Genomic DNA, 27,682 nt, shown 5'->3' on the forward strand with positions numbered 1-27,682 from the left:
GATCGCCGCGGTGCCAGGCTTCCTCCTCCTCCTCCCGGCCTGGGAGGGAGCCTAGGCCTGCTCCCAGGCCAGGAAGGGGCGCGGGGAAGCTTGGCATCGCGGCGATCGCCACGGTGCCAGGCTTCCTCCTCCTCCTCCCGGCCTGGGAGGGAGCCTAGGCCGGCTCCCAGGCCGGGAAGGGGCGCGGGGAAGCTTGGCATCGCGGCGATCGCCACGGTGCCAGGCTTCCTCCTCCTCCTCCCGGCCTGGGAGAGAGCCTAGGCCTGCTCCCAGGCCGGGAAGGGGCGCGGGGAAGCTTGGCATCGCGGCGATCGCCGCGGTGCCAGGCTTCCTCTTCCTCCTCCCGGCCTGGGAGAGAGCCTAGGCCTGCTCCCAGGCCGGGAAGGGGCGCGGGGAAGCTTGGCATCGCGGCGATCGCCACGGTGCCAGGCTTCCTCCTCCTCCTCCCGGCCTGGGAGGGAGCCTAGGCCTGCTCTCAGGCCAGGAAGGGGCGCGGGGAAGCTTGGCATCACGGCGATCGCCACGGTGCCAGGCTTCCTCCTCCTCCTCCCGGCCTGGGAGAGAGCCTAGGCCGGCTCCCAGGCCGGGAAGGGCGCGGGGAAGCTTGGCACCGCGGCGATCGCCGCGGTGCCAGGCTTCCTCCTCCTCCTCCCGGCCTGGGAGGGAGCCTAGGCCGGCTCCCAGGCCGGGAAGGGCGGGGGGAAGCTTGGCATCGTGGCGATCGCCGCGGTGCCAAGCAGCCTCGTCCTCCTCCCGGCCTGGGAGGAAGCCTAGGCCGGCTCCCAGGCCGGGAAAGAGGCAGGGGCCGCTCCTCATCGCGGCGATCGCCGCGGTGGGAAGCGGCCTCCTCCTCCTCCCTGGCCTCGCAGAGGCCTTGGAGGACCCCGCGGCCGGAGCTCCGACCGCGGAGCCGCCTCCAAGGCCTCGCTGGGGCCCAGAAGGGAGCGTCTCCGCGGCTGGAGCTCCAACCGCGGAGAGCCCTCCCAGGCCTCAGCAAGGCCTTGGAGCCGCCGCGGGGCCTGAGGTGGCCGCGGTGGGCGGGGCCGTCCCGGTTTGGGCGCCAAACCGGACCGGGACCGGGTTGGCACCGCCCAAACCGGGATTGTCCCGCCCCCCGGCAGGATATGGCAACCCTAATTTCAAGAAAATGAGTGTGATAATATAGGAAAATGAATCCCAAACAAGAACTATGAACCATGTAATCTGTGCTACATGGGTTTTCCACATTAATCTACATAATTTACATAATCAACATAATTTTTTTAAAATCTTACATTGTGTGTATTTGCTTGTTGTCAGAATTATGGGTCATCGTGAGGCAAATTCATAGAGGACTGGTCAATAAATCAGCCAAAAGGCTCTCTCTTACATTAGACACAGTGACCATCTAAGTCAAAAGATGCTAGGAGATAGCAGCAAGGTGTTGGAGGAGCCAGCTGTATGCAATGTAACTTACATTGTCTAATGGAAGAACCAGCCCAGATGTATACTCAAAAGATAGGGCATGAAACTTATACCCTTTCTCTATTATTTATTATTATTTATCCACCCCAGTCTCCTTCCATGACTCATGGTGCTAGTCCTGGCAAGGATAAATAATAGAGAAAGGGTATGTCTTTCACACCTACCTTTTGAATACCCATCCAGGCTGGCTATGTGAAACAATCACCGCAAAGGGTTTTTTAACGCTTTCTTATTTTAAGATCACACCCGTATTATTCCTTGGGTTGTGAACTCATTAAGCAAGTCAACCAAGCAACTACCTAAAATTAGCACAAACATATATAGTTCTTTATTTACCAAGTTTGGAAGGGAATGGATTATATTTCTTATGAAAACTGGGAATTCCCTCCCTTGCTAAGGTTAACTTCTGTTTTCAGAACTTAATGCCATGAAGTATATTATATAATTATTTTATCCAATTATTTTAGATGGGAGCTGTTGAAAGCTTCTCAGGTTTCAAAAAAAAAAAAAAAGGAGAAGGAGAAGCATTTGATCAGTATTTTGTAAGCTTGTAGATACAGCCTTTTGAAGTGTTACTGGAAACAGATGGCTTTTCCAGAAAATTGGAAGCATTTTGGAAGATTGCTCCTTGTGGTAGATACACTCATTTCACTTTTGTGTCTAGTAAACTGGTATTTCAAGTTTTTATAGTATTTCAAAAAACCTGTTTGACTACAAGTACCTGAGGAACAAAACAAACATGTATGTGTATTCTAGTAAGTACTGACTCCCTGAAACGCCTTCAGCTATTTTACACTATAGTCTTTCCCCACCACCACCCAGTATTTCTTGGGCCCTCATCTAGGAGTGCTTCCAGGTGATGTGTTTATTGTGCAAGCATCTTGCTCATTCATATAATTTCTGGCAGTGGGGCAGAGCTTAAAAGGGTTACTTTTTGGAACAGTGCTGGCTTGGGGGTGTGGGAGCTGGAGTCCCAAAAAGTAAACTTTCTCAGTTCTAAGAGGAAGCACCAGATATCACTGTCTTCAATATGTAACCTTCCTGAGCTTTGCTGCTCCTGTTGGTCCTAGAGCAAATGTCTGAATACTCCCTTGAAGCCAAGATGACTAAACTGAGACTATCATACTTTGGCCATATCAGAAGGCAGTAGGAAAAGAAGAAGACCACATTCCAGATAGATAGACTCAACCAAGGAAACCATAGGCCTGAGTCTGTAATACCTGAGTAGGGTGGGTGAAGATAGGGGTGACTTGGAGGTCTCTCATTCACAGAGTCGAAGTTGAGTTGATGGCAGTTAACAACAGCAACTGGGGTTTTTTTAACCAAAGAAATTCCACAGAAAAGGAAAAGACTCAATATGCACAATGTCCTTTGATTTGACATGCTAGGATTCATCCTTCCATAAGTACTGCCTATTAAATGGTTTTGATACTTAGTTGAAGATGGCATAGAAAGAAGGGAAGGGAAGAACAGGAGATCATCATACTCTGCATTTTGCTTACCTCTTGTCAGATATATTGTCACAAACTAGCTACTGGTTGTCAACTAAGGATGCTTCCAGATAAAGGGCTCCTAACACTAATGATCAAAATTTTGTTCAGCTGTTCTTTTTTCACTTTCTATTTTCTTTCTTTGTGGAAAGAAAAAATTAAAGAAGTAGTAGGACAACATGAGAGGCAACAAGATAAAGACAACATTGCTTAACCCCTTCCACAGTTTCATGAATGAGGCAAGAGAATTGCATATTAAAAGCATCTTCTGGAATCACTCATGGTGTCTGTCAGTATACACTGTCAACAACAGTGATACAAAACACTGTCAAGTCCACAGTCAAAAGTGCAACTTGGATTTTCTTGAAACCTTTCTTGACTTAAGAAAGAAAGTGTATTGCAACCCGCCTTGATCTGTACAAAGAGGCGGGATATAAATTATTATTATTATTATTATTATTATTGCCTATGATGTCAAATTTCTCTCTCTTCTTGTCCTTCAGTTCTCTTTACAAATCACTCCTCCTTGTAAAAGTGACCAACACTATGAACATGTTGGACGATGCTGCACCAAATGTGAACCAGGTAAATATGCTAAGGGTCATTTTTATTCATGAGTAAAAAATTATTTCATATATAAATTAAAGAACTTATCCCTTAACAAAGCAGTGTTCTTTTTTTAAAATGAGTTATATTACCATTTGATGGAGAATGTAAACAACATTTCTACTTCCATCAAGATAATTTTATTTGAGGTGAAATAAAGTAGGAAACAGGGATCCTTAACCACATTTTCTTCTCATATGTCCATTGAAAAACTTGGAAAAGTTACGTTTTTGGAGTACTAGTCCCCAAAAAACTCAGCAAGCATGGAGATTTGGTATAAAAAATTACATTTCCAAGTTTTGGGCCATGATGGCATGGATATTTTTCAGAGGCATGGCAGCAAAGAGGAAAGAGAGGAAGAGACCGATTGAGAAGTTATCACCAACACTTTTAAAGCTAGAAAATATAGAAAAGAGAAAAGGGACATTTCTGTGTTAATATGCTTGATGATAAAAAGATTTAAAACTAATGACATTGCCCCTCATTATCTTTTTTAAAAGTAGTGGGGAGGACAAGTAATGCCATTACTTTTGACATGTCACACCCTAGTTCTCCATGTAGAAAGTATAGCTCAGTAATCACTCTGACATGAAAGTAGGAAATATATGATCAGGTGTCACAGTTCTGCATTCCAGAAGCTGGGACAAGTAGTTGTAAAAGACTATCACCATCTTGCCTTGCTTCTGAAATTCCATCAAGTGTCTTCTCGACCCAGCTGGAGACTCGCTGTTGAGGTAGATTGTCCTTTGCCCTTATACAGGAGGGTAAGCAGTTCCCATGTATCATGTCATTATATATTATTTACCATAATTGTCAGACTGTGGGCCCAATTCAGTTTTGCCTCAACTAAGAACTCAGTAGGAGGCCATAGGCAAGACTCTTTCAGCCCCAGTTCCCCCGTCTACAATATGGAGGATAATAATACGGACAGAAATCTCCTTATGTAGTTGTTGCAAGGTTTACAGCCAGATGTGATGCTCTTTGAACACTAAAAAGTTCTATACACATTCATCATCATTACTATTCACATTTTACAGAACATCAATTGGCCCATTTGTCCCAAACATTTTCTATCAGTTTTGCCTAGGTCCAAATTCTCCTTGTAACCATTCCACTTCATTTTTCACTATCATAGAACTTGGAAGAGCTACTTCTTCAGACCACAGCTGAGAAACCGGGCAGATAGGATTTTTCTAAACTAGAATCCATCTTTCATCTCCTTGGGCTTCCCACATGTCTCTTAAGACTATCACTGCTTGATTCAAAATAATTACCTTTAAGGGCTATGTGGGGCAGATAAGAAAATTTGGCAGATGAGAAAATGTCAAACTCTATGAAGCACCAGTACTTTAGGAAGCACACTTAGTCAAACTTACTATTTCCAGGTAATCAAATGGCTCTGTTTTATAAAACCACTTTCTCAGTTTTCTTTGAATTTCAGTGATGAATGCTAGTAATACACTTGCAAGTTTGTATTGTTTGCAACCATTTCTGAAAGAGTCTTCATGTACATGAGATTAGAAAGCCATGTATACATTGCAGTCCACTTTATGACAGCTAGACACAGCATATACAGAACTGGACGGTGTCCCAGAGCAATCCGGAATAGATTCAAGGGATCAGGATCTCAGGCAGATAAGATAAGGAGCTTCAAAGTGACTTTCACTCAGTATCAGTTTATTTCTTCAATACGTCAGACAGCAGGCTGTCCTGATTAGGAGACTGGTAGAGTATTCAGGAAAACCAGGGTAGTGGAGTGGTCTGAGTATTGAACTATGACTCTGGAGACCAGGGTTTAAATATTGCTCAACTGTGGGAACCCACTGGTTGACCTTGGGCAAGTCATGCTCTCTCAACCTCATGGGAAGGCAAAGCCAACACCCCCTCTTGAACAAATCTTGCCAAGAAAACCATGTGATAGGTTTGCCAAAGGGCCGACATAAGCCTGAAATGACATGAAGGCACACAACAACAACAACAACAGCAGCAGCAGCAGCAGCTATTTAACCCTTTTGGTACAAAAAGTAAGTGTAGGAAACAAACTACAATGTAAATAAAAGTAAATTAATCAAAATAAAATTAATTGAAACTTTAAATAAAGTAAATAAAATTCTTAATAGAACTTTAATACCGGTGCCTAAAATGGGATATGGAGAACAAAACCTTATTTTCAGCTATATCGCAGACCAAATCATGAAATGCGTGCGTCAGTTGATTCAGAAATGCAGGTGCAACAAGTCAATTGGCAAGCCCTTGGAATTAAAAAGATAGATGATCATATTCTTCTGTGCCTCTGGGTTGAAAGAGGTTGTATAGTTTCCTCCAAGGAAGGGTCATGCACAGAGCAGACAGCATTTTTGAGTCATTAAAGCTCACCAAGGGAGGGTGAATCATGACTGTAGCCTTTAGAAACCAGGCAGGAGATAATGCCCTTCAAGCTGGAGCTGAGGCTTATGTCCCTACTGATCTGCGCACCAGCTATTCCTCACACAGACAAGCATTGCCTTTATGTTTGCGGTGTCAAATATAATTGTTAAACTGCATGGGGAAAACGGGAGAAATCAGAAAACCTAGGAATTTTCCCAGATGGTTTAGCAATTCCTTTCTCCTGCGGAAGCCACTCACTGGATTCTGCAATTGTTACTTCTAACTGGCCACACTCCCTCTCAAGTGCTGATCCTGACCTGAGTCACTGTAGTTCTAAACCTCAGCCCCATGCTGATAGCCAGCATTTTGGAAATACATAAGCATTTGACAACCTCCAATTTCATGCTGAATGATGCCCTAATTGGAAATATGAAAATGATTCTGAGTCAAGCCTGTGGTTCAGATTGGCTTGTTAATTTACTAGACCTCTCTTTCTGTCCTTCTCAGGAAAGTACATGTCTTCAAAGTGCACTGCCACCTCAGAGAGTATATGCAAGCCTTGTGGTCCAAATGAATATATAGATGTCTGGAATGAAGAGGAGAAATGCTTGCTTCGTAAAATATGTGATCATGGTAAGGAAAATGTAAAAAGACATTATTTGTGATTCTTGCTGGGTTCTTGTCCATTTGTGTGAACATATCAGTGACAACAAAATATCAATGTGAAGTCGAAGGTTTCATGGTTGGCATCCATAGTTTTTTGTGGGTTTTTCAGGCTATGTGGCCATGTTCTAGAAGAGTTTATTCCTGCTGTTTCACCATCATCTGTGGCTGGCATCTTCAGAGAATGCTGACCTGGAAGAGAGTGGCTAAGCAGTTTGAGGAGATGCCAAGGTCTCACAGTCCCCTCCTGCTTCTGCCTGAGCTGGATGGGACCTCCAGAGGCCATCTATCTTAGCTGCCACCACCTATTAATTTGAATGTCCCTTGCACAGCAATGCAATGTGACATTGCTGGGGTTTCAGTTGCACTGTGCTTTCCACCCCAATCTCTGTGGGGCAGAGCAGAGGCATGTAAATAGTGTGAGAGGAGAAGCTCTTTAAAGGAAAGGCTTTATTCCAAGCAAGACTTTTCCATTGTCATGAAGGGTATGTTCCCTTCAGGCACTTAGGATGGTAACAAGTCACAGAATAATCTATATCATGTTCGGCCAAGATGGAGCAGGCAGTTGTCCATCTTCTATGTCAGTAGGAATCACAAAACATTCCATATGACTCAGAATCTGCTGACATTCAGGAATCCTATAAACTGTGAGTTACGTCAGCCATGATAGATCCACTGTGGTTTAAAATACGTTTTATGCGAGGTCTGAGAATCCCAAAGCAGTGGTGCTTGGTGGGTTCCATGTCAGTGAAGGCAGAAAATCTGCTCACAATGAATCTGCTCTGGATTTTAATCCAAACTTTAAATGAACTATTAAGTATGCTAAACCCTGTTCCTAAAAATAGGTTCAGCATCATGGAAAGTTCCTTTAAAATTCAGACTAATAGCATGTCAACAACCCAGTTAACTTAGAGCATCATTGCTCTGAAGGAGGCTCTGAAGGCATGACTTTGCTTTTAACTTCCATGTCCTTCTCTGTTTTTTGTTGTATCTAAAGGCAAAGCGTTAATAGAAGTGAATCCAGGAAACAGCACATCCCAGCGACAGTGTGCCTGCACTGCTGGTTACCATTGGAATGAAGACTGTGACTGCTGTCGGAGAAACAAAAGATGCCCCCTGGGTTCTGGAGTTAAATATCCTAGTGAGATTTTGATTAATCTTACATCTCTGGGAAGCTGCTTTGGTTTGGGAGAGGTTTTTATGTGATTAGGTTGTATCCACCATTTTCTACATTACTTTTGTAGAAATTGATATCCAGCATCAGAACATAATTACTGAGCCAGTCATCCTTTTTGCATGGTGGATGTCAAGAATAGGCAGCAGACTAACATAACCTAAGGCCCACTGCATGTTCTGAGCTGTAACTGGCTGCAGTTCCACCACCCCCTCCCCCAAATGAGGCTTCCCCTCACAGCAAGTGGCAGGACTGGGCCCCAGGGGCAACACTCTGGGGCAGCACTCTGGATCCCTGTTGCTGGCTAATGAGTTCCCTGATCTGTGGTGGCCATCCCTGGACAAGTCAATGGAAGATGGATTGCTGAGGCTATATAGGGAAGAACTGCAAAGAAAACAAAATTGCACATGTTTGACCCATTTCCAGTCTCAGGAGCTATGAGAAAAGTATATCCAAGTTGCTAAAAGGCAAGTCTATTCCCCCAATCCATTCCCAGCCGTGAACTGCCAGGGTACTGTGAAAATATCTAACAGGACCTACTGAACACAAAATAGCCTATTTGCTGCCACTAGCCAATTGTTAACATTTGGCCACGATGCTGACAAGAACCCTGCAACCCATCTGCCTAGAGGCAGAGGCCATAAGTGCTACACTGCATGATTCACACAACATTGTCCACCTCCCTGATGTCCTTTCAAAATCCACAACTGGCCAGCAGTGGCTGGTGGCTTCCATGTCAGTAGGCAATGAATTCACTCTGAATTTTAGGCTGCTGTCATACTGCAGAATTAATGCAGTTTGACACTGCTTTAACTGTCATTGCTCCATCCTATGGAATCCTGGGATTTGTAGTTTCTTGTGGCACCAGAGCTCACTGACAAAGAAGGCTAAATGTCTCACAAAAATGCAAATCCCAGAATTCCATAACATTGAGCCATGGCAGTTAAAAAAATGCCAAACTGCATTAATTTTGCAGTGTAGATGCAACCTTGGTCTGAACATTTAAGGAGCTATCCACAGTGCTGAACAGATTAAAACCCAGAATATATGGAAAAACCCTTGTGACATGGAATCCACTAACCACCACCGCCAGCTTCTCCCATTTCCCTGATCCTCATGTTAGGTTTAGCTTTGCTTGCACAGCTCCTGGAATCATAGATGAACTGATAGTGCTACTGCTACTGAGAATTTGTTGGAGAAAGGTGGTGGGAAGGATGGTTAAAAGCAAAATAAGCAAAAGCTTTTACTGCTTTGTAATACTTGACATTTACCCCTTTCTTTATCGTTCTTTCTGTTTCTTTTAGTACAACAAAACAAGGACACAGTATGCATACCATGCCCTGCAGGATACTTCTCTAATGTCTCTTCTGCAACTGATGCATGCAAAACATGGACCAAGTAAGTGACCTGCACCATCAGCTATCAGCTATTAAAATAACATAACAAAACATTGAGACTTTGGAAATCTCCCTATTTGTGTTTAAAGTAATTGAAGTTACTTGTGGAAAAAATATTTATCAGTTACATTTATATCCTACCTTTTATTCCATTGAGCTCAATGGAGCATATATGTCTCTCTACCCTAGCCCACTTTATCCTCACAACATCCCTGAAAGGTAGGTCAGGGCTGAAAGACAGCATGACTCAGAATCATCCTGTGAGGTTCAGTGGTCGGTGCAGATGTTAATCTGGCTCATCCAAGTCAATCCAACCCTATAAAAACAACAACATCAATGGAGCCAAACAAGTTTGACATAAATGTTTATACAGGTTGAGTCTCCCGTATCTGAAATTCTTGGGACCAGAAATGTTTTGGATTTTTAGTTTTGTTTTGTTTTGGTTCTTTTGGATTTTGGATACCTGTATTTGCATATACATGATGTAGTGGTTTGACTGTTGGACTATGATTCTGGAATCAAGGGTTTGAATCCCGGGTCGGCCATTTAAACCCACTGGGTGACCCTAGACAAATCACACTCTTTCAGCTTTAGAGGATGGCCATGCCAAACTCCATCTGAAGAAACTTGCCAAGAAAATCCCATGATAGATTTGCCTTAGAGTTGCCATGTTATAAACAACTTGAAGGCACACAACAACATAATGAGATATCTTAGAGAAGTTTAAACACAAAATTATTTTATGTTTCATGTACACCTTGTACACATAGCTTCAAGGTAATTTTATACAATATTTTAAATAATTTTGTGCCTGAAACAAAGTTTGTGTACATTAACCTCTCAAAAAGTGTCACTATCTCAGCCACCCATGAAAATTGTTTTGAAATATCTCAAACTTTGGAATTCCGGATGAAGGAGACTCAACCTGTAGTTCTGTTGTAGAGCTTTGCTAGATATTGGAAACACTACTGCAGCCACTGCTCACCTCAGTCTTTCTTGTAGCACCTATCTAAATGCAATAATTTGCATGCTATCATTGCATTATATATTGCCTTACTACCTCCTTACACCATTAGTTGTCATCTGTCAGGGAAGGACCCATGATAAAATTACATCAGGGCAGACACTACGCTCAGGATGTCTCATAAACATTTTTATAAGCATCCATGGCAGTGGGACAGAAAATCTACTCTGGGTTTAAGTCCAAGATACTGAACCAAATTTGGGGGACAGGGTTCAACACCTCTAAATTTCAGACTGAAAACCCAGAGTGGATTCACTGCTCCACTTACTTGGAATCCATCAGCCGACAATTAGTTAAGTTGTCAGCCTGGATATTCTGGCAGCAGTGTTTAGATTGCTGTGAGGCCCAATGTATATGTTAGACATATTAAACAATCTGATCCAATTCTCTCTCTCTCTCTCTCTCATTTTATGTAATTTTTTGTTGTTGTTGTTGTTGTTGTTTTGTTCTTCCTGAAGCTGCACAGCTCTTGGAACTGAGGAAAAGATTCCTGGGAACAGCCAATCTGATGCCGTTTGTTGGAAGCAAATGAAACCACTTTTACAAGATGGTAAATGTAATTCTTGATGAGGCAGTAGCAGCAGCTGATATTTAACTAAAAAAAAGTTATATAGTCAGATTTAAGTAAGTGTTCATTTTGACCTTGCCAGGAGCAGAGGTATTGGTATATGGACCCTCAGTATAAACATTTGGCTGGCTTACAGACCCTAGCTCTGAGATACGTTAAGAGCTCTTGCTTTTTTCTCAATGTTAAAATTGATAGGCCAATAAATAATGTGATCTCATTTTACAATAGTAATCAAAATAGGACATATGCAAGCCAGGTGTCTTTTTGTTTTTGCATGAACCCTAATTCATAATATTTGCTTCCAGATCTTCTCTAATTAAGAGAAGGCATTTTCTAATTAAGCTTATAGTTTTCATAAAGAGGAGTGGACAGCCACTCCACTCTTTTGGGGCAGGGTTTTGGTTTTTTGCCATACCACTGAATTTCTTTTATAAAATCATTAATATTTTAAAAGCGTATAATTCCCAACTGACCATGGAAACCCACTGGTGTCCTTGGGGAAGTCACACACTCTCAGTCTCAAAGGGAGGCAAGGGCAAACCACTTCTGAATATATTCTGCCAAGAAAGCCCCATGATAGGATCATCTTAGGGTCACCATAAGTCTGATATTGCTTGAGGGCACAAAGCAAAATATTAATCCATGAAATGCACTTGAATTTAAAGATCCAACTGTTCTGAAATTGTTTGTTGATTTTTCAGAAACCAACAAGTTATTTTATATGTTCATTGCTCCACTCTTTGTTATTGCACTGGTTGGCACTGCTGTCCTTGTTATATACTATCGCAATAAAGGGGAAACACTGACAGGTATGTAGCATCTTATATTATCTTGTCTTATTATGAAAACTATGTGGTACCTGTGCATTTTCTATTTAAATCTCCTCATTTGCCTTTGTGTGTGTGTACGTGTGTATATATATATATACACACACACACACACACACACACATATACATATACATACATACAATTGGCCCTCTGTTTTCGCAGGGGATCTGTTCCGGACCCCCCACGAAAATGGGAGTTCACATTTATTCAAGACCCATAGGCTTCAATGGGGCACGCCCTCATGTGTGCCCCAGGTGCACTCACCATTGAAAATAGCAGAGGTCACCCCTCCATGGATATTGGAAAGGAAAGGTGACCATATATCAATCACTAGATTAGTCCTTAAATCATTTTCAACTGTGCTGTCCAATTTCTGTACTTTATGATATTTTAATTGGCCTACTGTTAAGGACATCTTAAAAATTTCACCAATGAAAGACTTCTCATAAGCCATTTCTTTGGCCCAATTGGTCATGCAAAATTGGTTTATATGCCCATGGGAATTTACTTTGTGTGACCACCTACTGAAATAAGTGGCAATTGTGGAAGACTAGTGTCATGTAGGAGGTGTTCAGTATCCATGTACTGCTCATGTTCTCACCAGAACAATATGTGCATTTTGATGTAGAGAAGGAGCTGCTGTGCACATCAGCTTCTCCATCTATTTAAAACAAAGTATGCATACATGCACTTGTATTCCTTTCTGCATGTGGATTGGCTTTCTGTACTGAAACATCTCCAACTCTCTTATTAATTATGAAGAACCGTATGTGTGCACTTTAGTTCCCATATTTCTAAGGAGTTGTTGAATCAAGAGCATTGGCTTCCATGCTGCTCATCTACTGATGTATCATTCGCTTAAGCTGAACTACTAGAATATGACTTGGTTTTTCCCCACTAACTTCAGTTGGACAAAATAGGCTTAATTCCAAACACTTTGATTTTACTGAGTTGTGAATTAAGGGTGAGACTGTGACTCAGCTTAAAAGCATGTCAGATTGGTTTAAGTGGTTTTGCGGCCAGCTCTGTAAAACTAGCCTACTCTCCAGAAAAAGTGCTTTGGATTTAGTGGAAAACAATAATAGTCCCTACTGCAAATCAGACTCATAAAAATTTGAGTCAAATCACAGTGGGATCTCTGGTCTAAATTCCTTCTCTTTACACTTGTCATCTCATGTGTGAGATTCATTTACAGATATTCTATCCTTTTTAACTTATGGATATACCAAATCTACAGTCTAATAGTTAAACCTGTACAAGGCATTCCTTGAGAGAGCTTCATAAACCACAAGTGGGACTCCTTGGTCCTTGATGCTGGATCCAGACTTTGGGGCTTCAACAAATGTCCTCATTTCCATCCCACCATAGTTAAATACTAGCTCAGCTTTTGTAGTTTTTTCCCCACCCTACAAAGCTGAAATCTCTTCCCTAGGACATAATTTACTGTCAGTAAGAATGTTGAGCTAGAACGTACTGGTGATTTTGGTATCATAATTTTGCCTTCGGCCTCACCAACCACAGCATTGCAGTTCAACAGAAGGTTTCAGAAATTGGATTCAGGCCACAGAGTGAAAGATGTTAGGTTCCCCACCTTGCCATAAACTAGGGGTGAGCAAAATGCAGCTGACCTACATGGCTCTGAAGTCTTTTTTGGTGCCCTCATGTGTCTCTATTGCTCAACAGAAGCTTTTTTTAAATGGCATTTTGATTTGCTAGCTCTCAAAAATTTAGTGGCAAACTGGTAAATGCACTGTTATTAATGGGAAAATGCATTGACTACTCAATGGCATAGAAAAATACTCTATTCGGCATAGTATTTCATTATTTTATATGAGGGAGTTAAAAACTTTGATCTTCCAGCTGTTTTGTACTTCACCTCCCAGAAGCCTCCGCCATAACGCCCAATGATGATGGATTCTGGAAGCTGAAGTCCAAAACATCAGGAGAACTAAACAGAGGAAGCCACTGTTCTATATCATACTCAATATTATATTATATATTATATAATTATTATATGCCCTAAGAGGAACAAAATAGTTCCTATTGCTATTACAGTGAATTACGAAATTTCATTATGATAAGTAAGTATGAAGTGGGTTGGGGATGACATTATTTTTTTTAATGCTATGAAATAGCAAATGTGATGAGGTCAATATTTAATAAAATAAAAATAAACTGTTTAAGTGTGAGTGGTGGGGAATTTAAATAGTTAACACTCAGAAATGTAATGAAATGTTTTTAAAAGTTATAAGCCAATACTTCTATTAGATCTTCCTCAGTAATGCTTAGGAAAATAAATGGTTCTTTAAGAAAGTCTAATTCACCCCTGCTTCCACCCCCCCCCCCCAAAATAGTTCCCTATCCTGCCATAACCAGATAGACATACAGACAGATTGTCAGAAGAACAAAGTAGATCCTATTGCTATTGTATTTTTACAGGTTTTCCTGATCCTTAGAAAATGTCTTCCTATTATGCATAGGTTGTTTTTCCCACAGCAAAGCACATAACCCATGGGAATACTCCTTCTTTCAGTGGAGTCAATGAGATGATTTTAATGAGCATTTTGTGTATTCCTTCCAAGTCTTCCCAGTGCTAAAAATAATTGTTCCTTTGGCAATTCATGTGATCTGTCTTGCAGCAGATGAACCAATCACTTGCCCAGGCCTAGATCATTAGCAGGTCAGTCATAGCCTAATGCCACATGAGATGGAACAAAGACACAGTTGGTGTGGAATCTTCTATTTTAGTCACAGATGCTCCAAAAAGACATATCTTCCATTTATGCCACCCAGGCGAGAAAGATCCTTGCAGTGAATATTTTAACACAAGTCCTTGTAGAAGATGTGGACTTGTTCAGAAAAAAGATATTTAAAATAAGCAATTTCAGCCCAGTTGGATTTAGAGAATTAAATATTGTATCTGCTGCCTTGTAAAAAGAAAAATGTCACATCCCTTGATTAAGTCAGAGGAAATCAGTTGCCCTAACTCTGTGATAGACTGTGGCCAGTGGGTTAGGTTGGACATACTGTATTAGATTTTGTCTCTAATCTGTCATGATCTCTAGGTTCCTACATGGTTTTAGGATTGCTCAGTTGCAGTTAAGAAGTGAGGCCAACCATAAAATTTCTTATCAACAAATCCTCACTCTGCTAAGCAGGAGTTTATCATCATTGCCCCCTCCCCACTTATATAAATTTGGTTCTTGGACCCAAATGTTGTGGGAAGGATCTCTGCAGATGTGCCCCCTGTGTGGTTATTGTGATGATGTATGAACTGATTCAGTCCTTCTGCTGACTATGAATTAGTTGACCCTAACACTTTCACTGAGCTAAAAATCTTTTGAAGCCTAAATTCTGTGGCAAAACTAATTTGCACAGCAGGTTATACATGTATGGTTTTATTTGTGATTCACTTAGACTCTAGAGTGTGCCAAAATCTAATTGATTCATATCTTTGTTTCTCCCTCCAGCAGATTTACATTACTGGGCTCTTGTGATATGCAGACACATAAAAAAGACAAAGGTGAAGTTTAAGGCTGTACTTATTTCCATGCTGTGCTGTGCTGTTTCTAATTTCTCTCTCTTGATTTCCTTGGCAGCTACTTAGCTCCAAGTGGTGAAATAAGGTCGTAGATTTGTCAAAGGCTCTTCAGTAGCTGCCATACCACATAAGGGAAGGGCAAGAGGGAATGGCAAGATTACAAGGGAACAGAGAACCACAAAGGGTCTCTTGGCATTAAGTCACAAAGAGTCAGAGCCTTGTGTTGAGTAACTTCTCTGCTGCTTGTTGAAATCCATAGGATTTCATATTAAGAGATTATTGCAGTTATTATTAAAATATTATATTGATTTGAATTTCTCAGTAGCTTTCTTAGGCTGGCAGTCTAGACTCCTTTCAAGACTTGTGTGGTCTATTCTATATGGGAATCCTTTTCCATTAATTAGATTAGTATTTCCCAACCTATCTGATATGAGGAACCAGCAATTTCTTTTCAATATGTCAGGGACTGTTATCATATTCTGTGCCTGTTGTTCATGGTGTTATGTATAGAGAAAAATGTCAAGCCTAGCCGTACACTACAGTGACTATGTCAATGTTAGCTACAGTGAAGCTTCAAAATAGTTCTCGTTCTGTTGTCAAATTAGAATGCAAAGGGATCTTGTTGTACCTTTGAGACTAACTGAAGGAAATAATTTGGTAGCATAAGCTTTCCTAGACTCCAGCCTACTTCCTCAGATGCATATTTGGAGTAAAGAATTCAGAGACAGACCTATATAAACCTTTTGTGTATGAGAATGTCAGTTCAGATTCAAAACCTTGTGTGTATGGCGACACACTACACACATTTCAACACTATCTAACCCCCGTCTGCATGAGAGCACCCCTGACCCAGTTCATCACATCCCCCTCTGTTTCCCACACTACATTCCAATACTCATTTATATGATTATCCACTCCCCTTGGCTTTATGGAACAGCCTTCCTCCTGCCTTTGTCCCCCAATGACCATCGACCATTGTTAAAACTGAACTCGTCACTGAACTCCATGCCCACAAGGTTTTGAATTTGAGTTGGTATTCTCACACACAAACAGCTTATATGGCATATATACTCATGTACAAGTTGACCTCATGTATAAGTCGAGGGAAGGTTTCAGGGTCAAAATCCTGGGTTTTGATATGACCAGTAGATGAGGGTAAAATTTAGGGGGCTATAAAGAAGGATGGAGAGGGAGAAATACCACTATGTCCCTCCTTCTCCTTCTCTGGACCTCTCCCAACTGATTCCCAGGTGCTGGAGGAGAGGTTTTAACATTGGATTGAGAAAGGAAGCAAGTGGATTTAAATGGAGAGTTGTTTCCATAGGAAGCAAGGCTTTGCAAAATGGACTTGAGAGATGGTTTTAAATGGAGAGGGATTTTTTGGTAGGAAGCAAGGTCTTGCAAAATGGAACAGAGAAAGAAGCTAGTGGATTTAAATGGAGAGGTTCTTCTGTAGAAAGCCAGGTCTTGCAAAACGGAGCAAGAGAGACGCAAGTGGATTTAAATGGGGCGTTTTCTGATAGGAAGCAAAGGCTTGCAAAATGGGCCAGAGGGGAAAGTAATTGGTGTTCAATGGAGATTGAGGCATCAGGCTTGCTTGCTTTAGGGCCCTTCTAAGCACTATTGATGTGTTGACCCTTATATAAATCTACCCAAGATTTTAGGGGCAATTTTGGGGCATACATTTCTCGACATAGTCGAGTATATACGGTAGGTGTGTCTCTGGATTCTTCACTCCAAACATGCATCTGAGGAAACAGGCACTAGTCTACGAAAGCTCATGCAAGCAACTTCTTTCTTTCAGGTAGTCTCAAAGGGGATCTTCGCATGCTGATTTTTCAGACTAACATGGCTATGTTTTTGAATTCTTGTCAAATTAGATTTTGCCTTTGCTTAAAAAGTCATTTCTTTCTTTGCAGGATTCCCCTTGTGATACCTTTGTAAATGGAAATATGGCATGCCCTGGTGGTCCTCGGCTAATGGAAGGGACATATTTGCTGGACCTTGATGAATATTCTTTTTCAGAAGATGTATGTTGCCCACATGGACAAATGGTCAGTGGAAAAGCTGGTCATGATGCAATCCACTATGGTTTGGGTGAAGATTTCCCAGCACTGTCTCTTACAAGCATGTCTGAAGATGACCACTTAAAGCAGATTCCCATGGAAGATGAGTACATGGACAGAATCTCCCACGGGCCCCATTATTTACCTTTACTTAGTCAACCTGAAAGTAAATCTGTGTCACCCTTCTCAGGGCCACTGGAAGTGGGGGAGAATGATAGTTTGAGCCAGTGCTTCACAGGAACAGAAAGCTTGGTGGAACTTGCAAACTGCAGTTGCTCAGACACTTCCTGTGGAATGGATGCCATCCATGCATCCTCCCACAAATGTCTGCTGACCTGTTGTCAACATTCTGCCTGTAACAACATGAGGGATGCTGACAACCAAGAGACTAGTGATTCCCATTTGAGGCCTGAGGAGACAAATAGTTGTACTGCCTGTAAAGCATCTTGTACAGAATCCCCAAGTAAACATGGCTATGCTGCCAATTCTTTTAAAGAAAGTAACCCTTCTCCACTGAGCACCTGTGGCCTGGACTCTCCCTCTCTGAGTCAGACTGGTTCTGCAAGCAGCATCGGTGTCAGAAGTGACACATGGGATGGAAATGGCACAAAGCGTCAGAATGCAAAAAGAACACCTGAGACGAACTGCGGCACGTCGGATACCCCAGCAGCATCTGGTAAGCTCCCACACACAAGATCTTGTTTAACATGTCATTGTTGAAGTTGGATATGTGTCATCAAACATACAGATTTTAATCTCTGTCAATGAAAGAAGATGCAGAGGGAAACATAACAGGATGGTCATCATGGCTGAGCTCATCTGGATAGACATTTGGTCTAACTAGGCAAAGACATTGTTTTGTTCTTATGCATGCTAAGGGTTGAGTCTTGGAATCTTTCTTGTCCATGTGAAAACTGGAAAGTAACATCCCTTTACTACTGAGTCCCCTGTGGCCAAGGCAATTTGTTTCTTTTTCTTTGCCCTCCTGGGTTTTCATTCAGATATTCCACACCGATATTTCTGGCAAAGTAAGATGATTCAAATGTTTTAAGGGACCATTTTTCTTTCTTTCTTTTCAATTAAGGAGAAGAAACTTTAATTTTAACAAAGGCACTCAAATGTAAACCATAAATAAATGAACTTATAGGGATAACTAGATAAGCTGAAACAACTTATTGGTAGTGATTTTAAAATGCATACAAAAGGAGTCTCTAGAGCAAGATAGACTACAAGCTACTGACAACAGTTTCCTTGAAGAAAATTGCTGGAGGAGACCCAACATGAGTCCAGATATAACCTTTTTCTGGCCTAGTAGGAATGGTATAAAAAGGAGATGATCGAGATTTGAAATATTCTGAAGGTGCATGACTGACAAATTCTAAATATTCAAATTTTGGGGGGAAGATCGTCTGGTCCTATTATGTAAGTTGCAAGGTCAAAACAGTCTTTGGGACTAGCTGTAGTAGGAATGAGCCATGTTAAAGCTGCATTTTTTCACAGTTTTGGTTTTGAATGAACCTCTAATCTGAGCATAGTATGTTTTACCATCTTGCTCATCAATGACTGAAGCAACATCTCCAGTCTCATAGTAAACTCCCTAACAGAAGTTAGATTCTGCTGTAACTATGATGGCTAAACAATCTAAAGCTTTGATGGGATTTTTTTAACTTAAAATATGCCTTCTCCCTTTTCCTTTAGTAGATACTTTCTTTTCAGCAGCAGGAGCAGACTTGTATTTGGTGTTCCTTAATCGAGCAGATCTTCTGTGAATTTCTTGCTTACTCTTCCCTTCACTGCAGCCTCCTCTTCTGCCTTCTCTGCTATACTGGGCTGCGGGTGAGGTGGCGGCGTAGGTGGCCCTGGGCGGCCGGTGCAGTTGTTGCACTGGATCTCTCCCTGGCTGCCTTTCTTCCACATGGACAAGGAAGTGGTGTGGCACATGCTGCATTTCAGCTTCAGGCCCAGCAGCATTTTCAGCCCTGACTCAGAGCCCAGTCGCCCACTGCCCAGGATGCTATACATGGAAGTGGAGCTGAGGAAGAGAGATCTGGTTTTCTGAGGAGACCTGTTTTTAAGGGACCTTTTAAGATGCACACACATTGGTTTTTCCTCTTGAGAGCAGACCCCAGATACACAACCCAGACAACTACAGAAACTGTAGTTAGAGATGCCCCCTCCACGTCTACTAAAAGTCCTTCCCCAGTTGCCCTTGCTTCTGCTTTGTGTGTGGCCAAATAGACAGCAAATTAACCCTTCTCTTTTCACTGTTTTCTCAATTAAAAACTGTGTTCCTTTTTAGGGAAGCTATTATACCATTGAAATTTCCTCCTGATGGCACAGTAGTAAAGGGGAGCAGGGGAAAGGGCTTATAGTTTTGCTTTTCCTGTGTCCAATCTGGATACTCCCTAGACATCCCCCCCCCCTCTCTCTCTCTTTAAATGAAGATGCATATGTCTAATCGCACATTTCTTACATTGTCTAGCTGAGTCAGAAGTTCAGTGTAGAACAGGAGACAGGAAAACTAGTGAAGCCATGGTCAGATTTAGAGTTACAAAGGTCAAATTGTCTTCTACCCCAGTAATCCTTTATAAAGCATAATATAAAATGGAAGCTGATGGCAGAAGATTGTCAACAGGAACTTTTCTGAAGGATGCTGCCTCGGCAGTTGCTTCACTTTTTTACACATACACAGAGAAAGAGACATAACATAACATATTTATTTCGGTCAATGACCAGTAAAGAAAGAGAGACTGAGGGAAAGAGTAAGACTTCTCCTGTTTATTAATTTTGCAGTTACTTTGAAGGACTACATGGGCGAGCCAGGATATATATATTTAAAGGTTTTCTCTAAGAATCTGGAAATGGTCTAGACCCTACAAGGTCACATGCTGGTGCCAGTGGTTTCTCTCCAGCCAGCAAGGAAACCTCCACTTTCTGGCACTCCAACTCTGGCTAGCTGGCTGGCTGGCCAAATATTGTGGTGGTGATGGTGGCAGATGAATAAAAAGCAGATTCCTTCACCAATCAAACTAACTGCAGTGACAAACTGAGAATTACAAACTGAGCAGATGAAAACATTAGTCACTATTTCTTTTTTAAAAAACAGGATCTCTCATTATGTAGTGTGTCAGCCTTCCTCATCCTGGGCCCTCCAGATATGCTGGGTGGGAACACTTGGGAACATCTGAAAAAATAACACAACTTGTTGTGTATGTTGACATGTATGATGTGTATTAAATACCCAAAATGAGCTATAAAAACCAAAACTATTTGCTTCCTACATGATCTTTAAACGGCAATTATAAAAAAAAAATCAGAAGTAGCCTATGCGATTGTGTATTCCTCCTCCTCAAGCTGACCAAAATAAGCATCATGGATACCCTGATCTTAATCATGGTTAGCTACAAAGAAGAGTCTACAGCAAATCCCTTAGGAGGCCCATTCATGATAAAGATAAAACATAAATCAATGGATGCATGCATGCATTTTGTTTCAAACAGACTTGTGTGTGTGCATGTGCCTTCAAGTCCCCTGTTGACTTATGGTGAACCCATGAATTTCATAGTGTTTCTTTAGGCAAGGAATACTCAAAGGTGGTTTTGCCAATTCCTTTCCCTAAAGTATAGCCTACTACAGCACCTGGTATTCATTGGCAGTCCCTCATCAAAGTACTTTCTAGGCTTGACCTCAGCTTAGCTTCCAAGATCAGACAGGATCTGGTGCCTTTAGGGTATTTGGGCCTAAGGTACCAAATTTTCCTCTTACAGCTAGTACTTATTCCCCTTGGTTCTTGATTTCATGACTCTTCACAGCACAGTGTTCACAAAGTATGATATATGTAAATACATATGTAATTAGTATCTTTCTCCCTTTCTTCTGACACCCTGTAGGAAATGTGACTGGAAATGGCAACTCTACCTTCATTTCAAGTGGACAGGTCATGAATTTTAAAGGGGAAATCATTGTGGTCTATGTCAGCCAGAACTCCCAAGAAGGATCCATGTCTCCTGGATCAAGTGATGACAGTCTGGGAAGTCCAGTGCAAGAGGAAAACATGAACCGTTGTGAGACATTTGCAGGCAATGTTCACCAGTATAAGGAAAAATGTGCTGAAATGAATTCATCTCGCAGCATGGTCAGTGAGGAATCTGCAAGCACTGTGGGAGGGTTCAAGAGGACTTCTGGGCCTATTGTCCAGGAAGAGAATCATAAAGGTCAGGACAGTAAACACCTCTATAATGAGGCTTCACAGCCTATACAAGAGGAGGGAAAGCCAGGACAGTTTCTTAAGCAAGCACTGCACTGAGGGAAATGTGTGCCTGACTGTTGGTTTCTGGCATTCAATAAAAATGAACACTCTTCGCTTACTGAATGTGGAATCTGGGAAGCAGCATCAGAATAGCACTGCATAGCAAAAGAAACCCAGAGAAACATCTGCTTACTGTTGAGTTGTCCGATTACTTCAACTGACAGATCAGAAGGGAAAACCTTTGCTCTTCATTGAGGTTTCTTGTTGTTGTGGACTTTCAAGTCTTTTCCCACTTATGGTGACCCTAAGGTGAACCTATCACAGGTTTTTCTGGGGCCGAGAGCATGTAACTCACCCAAGGTGTCCCAGTGGGTTTTCATGGCTGAGTGGGGAATCAAACCCCTGGTCTCTTGGGTCGTAGTCCATTGTTCAAACTACTACACCATACTGGCTTCTTTGGGACATTCCCATATAAAAGTGAACAGAATAACTTTGGTGCTCTTTGGGACATTTCTCACAGTCTTCCAGGAAGAAGCTGCATTCTTGGGAAATCAGTCACAGGACATGATGCTATCATTTCAGTGTACCGAAGGCAGGAATCCATGCTTCTAAGAACCTTGTCCATGCTGCTAAAGACTCTAATCCAGAGGTTTTCATATTGTTACAGTGGTTGACACTGGGCATGTCCAAACCTAACGTGGAAAGTGCAGTTGTATTTTTCCTCCCGAGAAATGAATCCAACTTCCTCATCCTTATTATAGGAAAAACACAGACATACCAGTGATTCAGTTGTCGGTCTTGCCCCTCCCCGTGCTTCACTTCGTCTTACTGCCATCCCCCCCCCACTTTCTTGTAAAACCACTCATGTACATTTATCCATTTAAATTCTCATACACCACTTGATTTTTGAAAAACAGAACTGGTTTTAAAAGGCCAATCAGCACTGTATTTAGCTGGAGTCAGCGGCAAACCTGCAGAATCAGTTGGTTTTTAGGACTAGTTCTCCCAGAATTTGCTAGCCAGCATGGCCACTGATTGGTTAAAATTGAGAGTTGTGGGTGAACAGAGTAATTTCCCAAGCTTTTCACCAGTTGCATCTAGAACAGTTCCATCACTCCATTATTTCATTTGCTTCACAGCCTACAATTTAGAATTAAATCAGTTTAAGCAGAGATAGCCACCAGAAATCAAACTTTCATTAATGGTGTGGAAGCAGCTTGCAGCTGCTACTGACTTCTATCCTCAAGACATTCAAGAAAGACCTTTTTTTTTAAGCATATTCAAGAAGTATTGGAGAACACCTGATCGATCCTCAGTCAAAAATATAGAGTTAGATAATTCAATTTTAGCACCATTCAAGTTCAGAGTGTGGTTGTCCGCTTCCACTGTACATTCACTAGAATATGGAAAATTACTTTGTTGGGTGACAACTCCCAGAATTTTCAGCCAGCTATTTTCCAATCTTGGATATCAGCACATACATAGTTATCTGCAGCATATTATAGGCTGAGCAGGGTGAGTCTACATATAACACAAAACTGATATAAAACTAATTTATAGATTTACTCTGGTGGCAGACATAGCTTACGATCACAATCTTGAGAACAAGACCAGTCTATAATATTTTGCTCCCTGACCTGGAGCAGTCAATGGCACCCTGTACACTAAATCAAAGTGCCAAGTACCCAAGGCCAGCCAACCTGGAGCAGAAGATCCCACACTTTCCTCTCTCTGGTTGTAAAAGTACAGTAGTCCTTCAGAGGATGAACAGTTTGCTGACCCACTGTGGCACTCCAAATCTGAGGTGGTCATCTCACTCTGCCTATTGATGGATTTGGTCCAGTGTGAAGTTGCCAGTTGTCTTTCGTATGTTGTACTGGTGCTGGCTATCTTAAGGATGCACAGTTTTGATGGGAACCTTGCCAAGGTATTGACATGCTGTCTAAATAATATATTACTTTTTTAAAAAAAAATCTTAAACTACACTAATGATTTTTGTGAACTGAGAAACTGGGTTGTCTACTGAATGTTTCAATAAATTGCTGAATATTGAATATTTTTAAGTGGGGGCATAGGTGTTTCTCCCAGCTGTCATTTTAATAACTAAAACCTCTGAATTGCCAAAACTTAATATTTCCAAAATCTGTTTATTTGTATTAATGATTGTCCATCAATCAATATTTGATTTACAATTCTAGAACTGAGATTGGGTGGGCTCTAGCCAATCAGCACTGTACCTAATTGGTTTCTGCTGCTAACATACAGACTCTGGAAACTTTGGTGGGAATCCTGTATCAGCTTATACTTAACCAAGTAACTTCTCCTTGCCTGACTCCTCCAAACCTGATGGAAACATAACACAACCATGCTCAAATCAGAATGGACCTGCCCAGTAAAGTACATTTTGGGAGGGGGGGCAAATTATGGTCATGGCAATGCAATGATCTTGTCCATAACCTTCCACCTTCTGCTTTGTGTTTTGCCTCATGCCCACTGAGTACACACTATATGCAATGTACAACCCCAGCAGCAAGATCATAGTTTATTAATAATAGGGGTATCACTAGTGGTTGTCCCTAAGTCTCAAGTTTTGGTTTAGAAACTTCTGGGACAATCCTGAAATAATATTATTAATTATGGAAGGGAAGGAGCGGTTAAGTGGACAGAGAACAATCCTTTATTTACCCATATGAGAAAAAGTCCCAGTGGTAAAAATGCCTAAAAAGTGATTACATGTAGGCTAGAGCCAAGACCCTACAATTCTTTGCTAACTGCCATGGCCTCATCCTGTGGACGTCTGGGTTTGTAGTTTGATCAGAGGTGCCAGAGGATTCCTCTTGCTCATAGATGCCCTTGAACTGCAAAACCCAGGAGTCCATAGGAAGCCATGCCAGTTACAGTGGATTTGTAGTGCTATAATTGTGTAGTGTGAATGAACCCATAGTTTACATGACCTAAGCAATGCAACAGCTGCTCAAACCCCAGTTGCACTTGAGCCACTCATTACTGACCTATTCACCCAAGTAATTGTAGTTTCTGTATTTATAGACCTATCTGACTTACTTGAGCTGGATGTCCACCACTTCCCTTCCACATTAATATAGGAAATATATTAACACAGTGGATTCTTGGTATCTTCTGGGGTTTGATTCCAGGACCCCATATGGATACCAAAATCTGTAGATGCTCAAGTCCCATTAAATAGAATGGCATGGTACAATGTCCCTTATATAAAATAGCAATATTAAGGTTTGCTGTTTGGCATATATATATACAATCCTTTCTCAGATTTTGAGATCTGTGTTCTTAATTATACACGGAGAGTCACCCTTCGTTATCCTCAATGGAGCGCGCCCCTGCGGTGCACACCCTGTATGCGCTCACAGGGATGTGCCCCATTCAAGACTATGAGGCTTGAATAAGTGTGAATCTCCATTTTCACAGGTGTGTGTTTCCAGAATGGATCTTCCGCAAAAATAATAATAATAATAATAATAATAAAATTTTTATTTATATCCCGCCCTTCTAAAAATCAGGGCGGCTTACAACATGGGTTAAAATACAATCAAAACACATCAAGACAAAAGTTAAAATACAAAACAGTAATTATACAGAGAAAAAAAAAACCCAACAAAAGCCCCATAGCCCATCCTCTTGGCCACGGAAGAGGAGGGAGGCCCATAGGATTTTATTCGGGGAATGCCTGTTGGAACAGGAAGGTCTTTAAATCCTTCCTGAATTGGGCCAGGGTGGTAGACGAGCGGAGCTCAGTGGGCAGCGTATTCCAAAGGGCTGGGGCAGCTGTGGAGAATGACCTCCGTGTAGTGGAGGCCAACCTAGCCCCAGTCACCTTCAGTAATAACTGCCCAGACGTTCTGAGGGTGCGAGGCGGAATGTACGGGGAGAGGCGGTCCTTCAGGTATCCTGGGCCCAAGCCATTTAGGGCTTTATAGGTGATTACCAACACCTTATATTGGGCTCGGAAGCGAATGGGCAGCCAATGGAGGTCTTTCAGAACCGGTGTTATATGGCTGGTCCTGGGAGCACCAGTGACCAGCCGGGCTGCCATGTTCTGCACCATTTGCAGCTTCCGAGTTTGGTATAAGGGTTGCCCCATGTAGAGTACATTGCAGAAATCCAGTCTCGAAGTTAACAGAGCATGTACAACAGTTTCTAGGTCCCTCTGGGCCAGGTATGGGCGCAGCTGGCGAATCAGCCAAAGCTGATAACAGGTGCTCCTGACCGTCGCACTCACCTGAGCAGTCAGGTGAAGCGACGAGTCAAGGAGCACTCCCAGACTGCGCACGGAGTCCTTCACAGGGAGCGTGACCCCGTTCAGGACAGGTGGAACCACCGCCATTCCTGGACCAGGGGAACCTATCACTAGTACCTCCGTTTTCTCTGGATTCAATTTGAGTCGGTTTTCCCTCATCCAGCCCATTACTGACTCTAGACAGGCCACGAGAGGAGAGACGCCATCCCCGGTCACTGCATCAGTCGGAGACATAGAGAAAATAATTTGGGTGTCGTCAGCGTACTGATAACCCCGCGCCCCATGTCTCCGGATGATCTCTCCCAGCGGTTTCATGTAAATGTTAAATAGCATGGGAGACAGAATGGCTCCTTGAGGGACCCCAGTTTTAAGGGGCCTCTCATCAGAGCACACGTCTCCCAGCTGCACCATCTGGGACCTCCCTGAGAGGTAGGACCGGAACCACTGGAGCGCAGTGCCCCCGATCCCCACCTCTGCCAGGCGTCCCAGAAGGATACCATGGTCTATGGTATCGAAAGCCGCTGAGATGTCCAAGAGCACCAACAGGGACACGCTTCCCCTGTCGATGCCCAGACGGAGGACTGATTGTGTGTTTGTGTGTGTGTGTGTGTGTATTTCAAGCTGTGGATTCAGAAATGTGTATGTGTGTGTGTGTGTGTGTATTTCAAGCTGTGGATTCAGAAATGTGTGTGTGTGTGTGTGTGTGTGTGTGTGTGTGTGTGTGTGTATTTCAAGCTGTGGATTCAGCCCATGGATACAGAGGTTTGACTGTAATCATATTAAATGTAAAAGTCCATATGAGAAATATAAAATGTATGTCACAGGGGAGGTGTGTGTAAATACAGACACACACCCATCTCACTGAAGTCCAACAAAATATGAAGATTACAAGGAATATATGTTTCTTCAGTGGGATACAAATTATTATTACAGCCGCCCCCCTCCCGGTCTGCAGATTTGAAATTCACGGACTTGAAAATCCTCAGAGGGACGACCACCATTAACTTTACCCTGCATCCATGTACCCCATTCAAGCCTATGGGGTTTGAATATGCGCAAGATTTGGAACTCGCAGCAGGGCCCAGAGCAGATCCCCCAAGAGTTCCAAGGGGTGACTATTTTCTTATATTACTCCTTTCTCCCAAGGCAGCAAACAACTGTGGGGGCATGATTTTTCTTAGCCACACTGGATTGCCTGTGTAAACTTTTCCATTGCAAGCCATCATGTGTCAGGAGCCTAGACACAGAGAAGGTGAATCACGCTGCTGCCCTCTGCTGGACTCCTGCTCCTAAGATTATTCATTTCTAGGCACAAACTTTTATTCACATATTTAGTGCTGGAGAGGGCTGTCAGATTTCAGGGTTTGGGCCATCTCCAAGCAGGAGACAAGGAATACATTTTTATTTTATTTTTTTAGTTTTCAGCTCTGGTCAAACTTCTATTTAGCTTATTTTCCTCCTAGTTGCAACACTAGGGATCACTGTGCATCCACCTCCTAGCTAGAAGCAAGTAGATTAGGTTAAATGATCCTTATCCCATCTCCTTAAAGAAGTGAAAAGGGATAATCCCCTCATTTCACCTTGATCTGGGATCAAGTCCTTTGGCTAAGATTTTTCTTAATTTCCAAACAGGAAAATTATTCTCTCTGTTTGTGTGAGAAAGAGAGGGAGGGAGAAAGAGTTGATTTAGTGCTGGATGCTAACACATGTTACAGCTATAAGCTAAGCTTTATCAATAGCAAATGATAAAGTAGAGAAACATTTCAGCCCTTTTGCTGTTGGAGTTCAGCATCTCCAATGTTAGAATTGAATCCCTAAACAACTAATTCTATCCAAACTGTCTCTGGCTACTGATCACATTCCGCATCAATGACTAAATGGGACTGGGCTTCACTCCCCGCAAGACATGCTCAATAGAAGATGGACTCCTAAATGTTATATAGGACAGAAGCATGCAAAGAAAATCAACC

The 27,682-nt window shown here is 42.2% G+C and overlaps 1 protein-coding gene and 1 pseudogene across 2 annotated transcripts in view; one reads left to right on the top strand and one right to left on the bottom strand.

The window, feature by feature from the left end:
- The window catches only part of TNFRSF11A (TNF receptor superfamily member 11a), a 45,538-nt gene extending 21,983 nt beyond the window's left edge, over positions 1-23,555 (top strand). The window contains exons 2-10 of one of the 2 annotated variants that reach the window (XM_089516607.1): positions 3,458-3,539; positions 6,435-6,560; positions 7,588-7,731; positions 9,069-9,162; positions 10,644-10,735; positions 11,455-11,562; positions 15,054-15,106; positions 17,044-17,866; positions 21,081-23,555. In XM_089516607.1, coding sequence (XP_089372733.1) covers positions 3,458-3,539; positions 6,435-6,560; positions 7,588-7,731; positions 9,069-9,162; positions 10,644-10,735; positions 11,455-11,562; positions 15,054-15,106; positions 17,044-17,866; positions 21,081-21,496 — 1,938 coding nt within the window. In that variant the 3' untranslated portion in view covers positions 21,497-23,555. The remainder of the gene's footprint in view (positions 1-3,457; positions 3,540-6,434; positions 6,561-7,587; positions 7,732-9,068; positions 9,163-10,643; positions 10,736-11,454; positions 11,563-15,053; positions 15,107-17,043; positions 17,867-21,080) is intronic. The other variant, XM_089516608.1, reaches the window with a different exon arrangement.
- On the bottom strand, positions 18,417-19,161 carry LOC149316972 (GATA zinc finger domain-containing protein 1 pseudogene; annotated as a pseudogene).
- Positions 23,556-27,682: the final 4,127 nt, after the last annotated feature.

The sequence above is a fragment of the Sceloporus occidentalis genome, unplaced genomic scaffold, assembly GCF_023333645.1.
Source record: "Sceloporus occidentalis isolate IW3139 unplaced genomic scaffold, rSceOcc1.0.p SCAF_3, whole genome shotgun sequence".
Classification (NCBI taxonomy): Eukaryota; Metazoa; Chordata; class Lepidosauria; order Squamata; family Phrynosomatidae; genus Sceloporus; species Sceloporus occidentalis.